The sequence below is a fragment of the Panulirus ornatus genome, chromosome 18 (genome assembly GCF_036320965.1).
Source record: "Panulirus ornatus isolate Po-2019 chromosome 18, ASM3632096v1, whole genome shotgun sequence".
Classification (NCBI taxonomy): domain Eukaryota; kingdom Metazoa; phylum Arthropoda; class Malacostraca; order Decapoda; family Palinuridae; genus Panulirus; species Panulirus ornatus.
The window spans coordinates 52,507,917-52,515,416 of record NC_092241.1 but is presented as its reverse complement, the minus strand read 5'-3'; the positions used below and the strand labels follow the sequence as shown (position 1 = coordinate 52,515,416).

At 45.5% G+C, this 7,500-nt stretch overlaps 1 protein-coding gene across 1 annotated transcript in view; it reads left to right on the top strand.

The window, feature by feature from the left end:
- The first annotated feature begins 2,778 nt into the window (after positions 1 to 2,778).
- LOC139755095 (uncharacterized) overlaps positions 2,779 to 7,500 on the top strand; it is a 21,598-nt gene continuing 16,876 nt past the window's right edge. The window contains exon 1 of the mRNA XM_071673215.1: positions 2,779 to 2,922. Within this exon, the coding sequence (XP_071529316.1) occupies positions 2,905 to 2,922 (18 nt within the window). The 5' untranslated portion in view covers positions 2,779 to 2,904. The remainder of the gene's footprint in view (positions 2,923 to 7,500) is intronic.

The window sequence follows — 7,500 nt, the reverse complement described above, 5'->3', positions numbered from 1 at the left end:
GAGAGTGTGTTCCATCTTCAACAAAAAAAACAGGGATGGAAAGATTGTATTCCTGGACTGCCAGAAAAAAAAAATGACACTACACCACACTGTAGGCTGGTTTAAGAAAATGGGGCTTAAGAAAATGGACCTTCAGGAATAAGGAGGAGATTCCTTCAGTGGATAGATAATTACCTGAAGGGAGTGGGAACCAAGGACGCTGATCAGGTTAGGCTTCTCAGAACGGGTTGAAGTTACCAGTAGCGTGCCGCAGGGCTCGGCCCTGGGACCATTGTTGTTCTTGATCTATGTAAACGACTTGCCAGAAGGAATGTACCCGTATCTGTGAACATGTTTGTGGGTGATGCCAGGGTCGTGAGGGAAGTCATGAAGGATGAGGATTGTAACAGCTTACAAAAGGATCTAGAAAACCTCAAGAATTCGGTAATGAAGCTCAGCACGAGTAAACGCATATTAATGAGGATGAAAACCAGTGAAACAAGGTCTCGATAAGAGGAGTATCCAACAGCAGGACATGAACTGGAGGAATCCATTTCCTTGGGTTGCCAAGGAGGTGATATTGTGCCCAATCTGTCTCCAGGAGGATTGTAAAGAAGACAGTCTTCTGAATATTAGAATCGCGTTTCAAGTACGTGGGTTAAGGAAACGTTTAGCAGAATTTCAATGACGTGGAGTGTTTTAGACACCAGAGAGCGAACGTAAACTGGGCTGGAACCCTGGCTGAAGTGAATCGTAAGGTGGAAGGAACCGCTATTTTCGGATGCATTAAGAAAGGAGAAGGCAGTGTCTGCAAGGGGAAAGACAGCTATACCTGTAAGGTATAGTCCCGACGATGTTGTGCGGTTGTGAATCTTCGGCTTTGAATGCAAAGGCTTCTGAGAAGGAGGGCGGACGAGTCAGAGATGAAATGTTTGAGGACAATGTGAGGTCGTACTGTACAAGACATGACAGCGTCGGAGAAAAGCGTGGTGACAAGAACAGTGTGTTCGAGAGGGCCGACCGAGGTGGCTTGAAACGGTTCGAGGATATAGACGGGGGTGAGTGAGGGAAGACTTGACTTTAAGAGGACATGAGTGTCAGAAGTGGATGGAGCAAGGAGGAGGAGATCGAGAAGATAGAAGGATGGGGGTAAAGGAGAGGCCATGAAGTATCCAGGAGAGTGAGAGGCGTGGAATGAATGGAATGAACTGGATACATGTGGAACATTGGGGACGAAGAGCTGTCGTCAGTGGGCTGAACCAAGGCAAGTGAAGCGGTGAAGACAAACCATGAGGTGTTCTGTGGGTCTTGGCGGTGGATCGTGGTGGGCGCTCGTGTGAGTACGTCGTACGTGAGGGAGAGAGAGAGAGAGAGAGAGAGAGAGAGAGAGAGAGAGAGAGAGAGAGAGAGAGAGAGAGAGAGAGAGAGAGAGCATCCTTTGCCCGTGTGAAGGAAAGGCCCTGAGTGCCAGTAGATCCCCCCCCAGGGGAGGGCGCAGGAATGGACCACGCCAGTACAGGAAAAATGACCACTCGCCATGTTAGGGTATGTCTTTAAGTTCAGGGCCGTGCAACACTTGGGTATCAAAAGTCAAATGTTGAGACTTGCACTCAGGTGAGCGGAGAGCAAAGGTGTTCGTGTAAGACTAATCACATCAGACATTTTTTTTTTCCTGATGCGAACAGAAGCCCTGCAGACGCTTGGCCTTGAAGGTTGGGGTGGGGAAAAAAAAAAAATTAAGTATTCGCCACAAGAATGTAGTTCATCAGTTCCGTGTGGTTCTTGGAAACAGCCGGAGGAACTTCAACAATCGTTTGGTATCATTAGAAGAAAAAAAAAAAAAGGAATAATGATACTCCATCGTAGTAGCCATATTTTGTTGCCTTAAAGAATGGGGAAAGGTGTGTACAGTGCGCTGTATAGGATGGGTAAGATGGTGTACAATGCACGTACAATGTATGATCCCGAGCTGAAGTTACCGTTACACTGCAGTGAACCACGTTCTTTTACAACGAAGGTAATCTCGTTATCATACTCGTGCGTTAAAGGACAATCGTTGACATCTGTGTCCCAAGACGTGGCCAACTGCCTAATAGCCACTAATAGCCATCGGAGCCATTCCCCCTTCATCACCCCTCCTCCTCCACCTCGGCCTCCTCCTCGTAGATCACATCTTATACCGGCATTGAAATTCCCTCCTCTTCGTGGATCACACATTATACCGGCATTGAAATATCCAGCCTCCGGCGCTGAACTCGCCTCCTCACCCCTTCTCCAATGCACAGCCCCGTGGGCGGTAAATGTTGGTAGGCCAGGCAGGGCAGAGCAGCCAGGAAGCAGCGGCAGGAGGCACCACGTACCTCGCAGCGAAGCGGAGGGACCTCCTCCTCCTTCTCCTCCTCCTCCAGGAGCTAGCTCTTCCCCCCTCCCCATCGCTCCCTTTCTCCCTCTTTGGACACCACCACCACCGCCCGCCCACCCTCGGCTGAAGGCTCGACTTCCACAGGACATGAATCCCCCCATCACCTCTACCGATACTGTCTCACTTTCAGTTTCGTTCATGCGGTTCGAAGCATCGCCAATTTTTTTTTTTATTCTGATTTCTCTCTTTAAAATTTTGACGTGACTGGGCTGGAAATAGATAAAGAATGAAGTAGAATCCCAAAAATGTTAGAATACTGAAATATCGACGTGGATCTACGGAGAGGATGGGGTACTTTGGAGAGGGCGTGTCCAGTCCCCGCCCCGCAGTGCTCGGCACCGCCCTCTCCGCCAGAGACACGGACGCACGGACAGGCGAGCGTAGAGCGTCTCAGACTTTCGCACACGTGCCCTTGTGACGTCACGGGTCACCGAGGGTACATAAGGAGGGCCGGAGCCGCGGGCGTGGCAGTCGTGTTGTGATCGTGACGCGACGTAGACAGCATGAGATTAACACTCCTGGTAAGCCCCGACTTGTGTCCAGTGAACGAGTGAACCAGTGTATCCCTTCAGATCTTGCAGCAGATAATTGTGGAGAAAAACAACAAGAGAATATTTATGCATAACATACATATCTTTGATAACATTTTCTCTCTATTTGGTGTTACTATGCAAAACATATATATATATATATATATATATATATATATATATATATATATATATATATATATATATATATATATATATATATATATATATATATACGTATATATATATATATATATATACGTATATATATATATATATATATATATATATATATATATATATATATATATATATATATATATATATATATATAATGAAATTACTGACGACTGGTCTTTGGCTGCGTCATGATCGTGTTACATACACAGCCGACCATCACGCTCTTACATCCGACACGCGCCGCGATACGTCGTAACCGTCGTCGCAATACTTTACGTTATAGATCACACACGTCACGTGACACGCCGGCGGATGTCGCAGTACTTTATAGCCGTCCACGGACGCCCGAAGTGGATTCGTAAAGATATTTTTCTCTGTTTTCTTTCGTCAATGACACGATTTAGCAAGTCTAGGTCGCTGTACAAGAGAGAATAGATCAGCGAGTGGGACGCGTGTATGTTGGCCCCACACGTCCACGTATGGCCACCAGTCCCGGGATCTCTTTAGTTTGCGCCGTACGCCTTAACGTTCCCTCGTCGTCACCAACATCGCATGTTCTTCGCTCCCTCCCTGCGCCCTCTTAGACCCGTCCGTGCGCGTCAGCTGCTCCTGTTGTGTGCTGGTGGTATATACCTGTCGTAAATGACGTGGAGGGACGCGTCTTGCCTCAAGTGGGGGTGATAATGTGTTCGGTTCATTCCGGAGGCCACTCGCTTTCCTAGTGGTTGGGGGGACATAACGTAAAGGGGAAAATATCATCGTAAACCGAAGAGAAAGATCGACGTGTACCGAGGAAGGGAATGGACGTGTACCGAGGAAGGGAATCGACGTAGACCGAGGAAGGGAATGGACGTAGACCGAGGAAGGCAATCGACGTATACCGGAGGGAAGGCAGTCGACGTAGACCGAGGAAGGGAATGGACGTAGACCGAGGAAGGGAATGGACGTAGACCGAAGAAGGGAATGGACGTAGACCAAGGAAGGGAATGGACGTAGACCGAAGAAGGGAATGGACGTAGACCAAGGAAGGGAATGGACGTAGACCGAAGAAGGGAATGGACGTAGACCAAGGAAGGGGATGGACGTAGACCGAAGAAGGGAATGGACGTAGACCAAGGAAGGGAATGGACGTATACCAAGGAAAACCGACGTAAACCGAGGACAAAAGAAAATGAACGTATATACCGAGGAAGAGACTAGCGTGGATTAGCGCGTCTAGTCAATTCCCGACACCTTTGGACATTAAATGTTTTAATACCAGCTTTCTAAGTTGGCTGCCAGTCACGGCGATCACCTCCCCAGCCTCACAGAACCACAAGCATGTTGAACGCAAAGTAGATCTACCGCAGGTCTTCCTGTCTAACTAACCTCTCTAGACAGAGATAACGGAATTTAGAATTACATAATACTCAGTGAAATGAGTTACCTCTCGAAGAAGGATCATTCTCTGCAGTTGTACGTTTGTGATATATATATATATATATATATATATATATATATATATATATATATATATATATATATATATATATATATATATATATTGTTACGTAATTATACTTCTCGTGTTTTGCTCTGTTTAAGACGTGAAGGAAATTGGAACTCAAAAATCGCTGACAAGACGAATCCAAACTCTCACACGGTATCTCTCGGAAACTAGTCACTACCAGTGCGTAAAATAACAAAGAAAATGTAACACGAGGAAGAAAGAGAGCAAGAAAAAAAATTTAGGGCGGTAACTTGCTTATTTATACCGACTACGCTCAACCAGATCCCGGGAAAACACTGGATGTATCCCTGTGTGAGGTTCACGCCTTGCGACCCGGCCTCAAGGAAGGACTGACACACTTCCTTTATTGTTCTCAGTTGTGGTGGCCATGGTGACTCTCGGGGCAAGACCATGCCACACCCTATTCATGCAGCCGTGCCTCCTTCCTCCCTTCCGTCTCCTTCAGGGTCAGATTCTTGTGGGGGGGACCAGGTTCGGGGTCGGAGGATACGGACCTTCACTAGTTCACGACCAGGGTTTTCAGGTCAACTGTGGCAGTGTTTCTGAGTTTGGAAGGTCGACAAAACGGAGATTGCTTGAGGTCATGTGTCAGCCTAGTTTCGAGACTGACGAGTCGGTCATTCACTCGTTGTTCATCTGTTCATAAGCCTTGTGATATTTTGAGACTGGAGAAGGTTCGTTCTATGTACCGAACCGTACCTGCATTTCGAGACGGAAGGGTTGGTTCACTCGTGCCCCAATCGTACCAGTGATTCGAAACAGAAGGTTTCACTCACAGTGTCAAGTTGGGCACTGAAGCCTTACTCACGGCAAAATAGGTCATTTAAAGACAACGAAGACAATTCTTTCTTCTTTGTGCTAATAGACAACGGTTCATTGTTTCCCGTGAGTCGTTGGGAGGTCACCGGAGGTCGTCTTTATAAAAATAACCCGGATGAGGTCCAGAAACTGATAGGTCGAGTTACAAAACCGCGCAAGAAACTCTGTGACGTAAGGGGCTTCAGATTGTTTTAAATCCCCAACTGAAAAATATAGATATAAAAGAAAGGAAAAAAGCATAATGAATGCAGGGCAAGAATGTCAAGTCAGTTGAGACGAAACGCTATTTATTGATCATTCTTTTATGATTAAGGTAGTTTATATATATATATATATATATATATATATATATATATATATATATATATATATATATATATATATATATATATATATATTTGGGCCTTTGGTGTCGCCAATCACAATTCCACTAACTCTATATATGTCCCGTTTTGATGATGGATTGTACAGGTATTTTGATGTGGTGTATAGTTCTTGTGTGTAAACCTGTTTTATGTGTGTTTTCTGAGTGTCTGTACTTTCGTAAACGAGTTTTTCTATATCTGTGTATGTACGTAAATGTTTTTGTGTGTGAACATATTCATTAGCATATGTGGGGAAAAAAAAGGATATTTATATAACCTTTTCTTATATATGATATACGGTATAGCCTGATGCTGGTTCAACCAACGGTATCCTTGCATTCAAACTCCGTCCCTTAACGTTGTCTTAAAGGTCTTACGATTAAATAAGATTTACTTAAGTTTACCATGAAAGAACATTTTTTTTCTACTGTAGGAGAAAACTGGTTTTCTTTTATTTTTTTCAATGAGATACTGACCTTGTGGCAGTCGACCTGCTCGTTACTGTAAGTGGGACGGTTTTCATCTCAAGTGGTGGCTGATCACTGCTTCACTGCCATGCGATCTGACGGGTTTTTGTTCTTAAGTCTTGCTGAGCATTATCTTATTTAGTCCCGTCCAGCTGCACTTCCTATACATCTTTTACCTTCTCTTTCTACATACCTTCTCTCAATATGACCTACATTTATTGTGCTATATTTTTGTTCATAGCCTCCAGCTCCTGTCATCAAATGCAGACGTGTGTGTGTGTCTCTCTCTCTATGTGTGTGTGTGTGTGTGTGTGTGTGTGTGTGTGTGTGTGTGTGTTTCCATTCCCAGAGGAAATTTTATTGTCATTTGCTTGCTTCCGTGTTTGCCTAGGCAAGCAGTCTTATATCCGGTCTTGTGCAACATTCCTCCTGGTCCCTTGCCGTAGCTACCCTGGTCACCCTGACGCCCCACCCGTCTTAAGTACCCCCAGCCCTTCCTGATATCCTATCCTAGCCCTGCCCTGTTGTCCCAGCCCTGCCCTAGCAGCCCGGATCACCCTGATGGCCCCAGCCCCTCCTTACTACCTAAACCAAAGCCCTCCCTGTTGCCCCAGGCTAGCCTGTGCCCTCTACGAACTCGCCCTCTGTACTCCCCCTTTTTCGACTCGGTTGTTCGGCCTTCCTTCCCTATGGTCGTCAGTACCTTAGTCATCACGCCCCCCAGCCCGTCAGTGTGTCCTTAGTCCTCACCACTTTAGGCCTGGGCCGCAGGGTCTCTCTCTCTCTCTCTCTCTCTCTCTCTCTCTCTCTCTCTCTCTCTCTCTCTCTCTCTCTCTCTCTCTCTCTCTCTCTCTCTCTCTCTCTCTCTCTCCAGAGCGCTGCAGTTGGTGACGACGCGCGTCAACTGCCCATTAACATTTGTACTTTAGGCCAGCCAAGGACGGCAGGAGCAGGAGGAGGACAACTTGTGGCAGCCTAGTGGCGCAACCATAAAAAAAAAAAGAGACTTTACTAGTCTCGCCTTATAGACAACTTGGAGGACATTCACTCCACGCCCTTGGCGAATTCCAACGTATAACTACAAAATAACTTTGCCTACTTAAGTGATACACACACACACACACACACACACACACACACACACATATATATATATATATATATATATATATATATATATATATATATATATATATATATATATATATATATATTTTTATTTATTTTT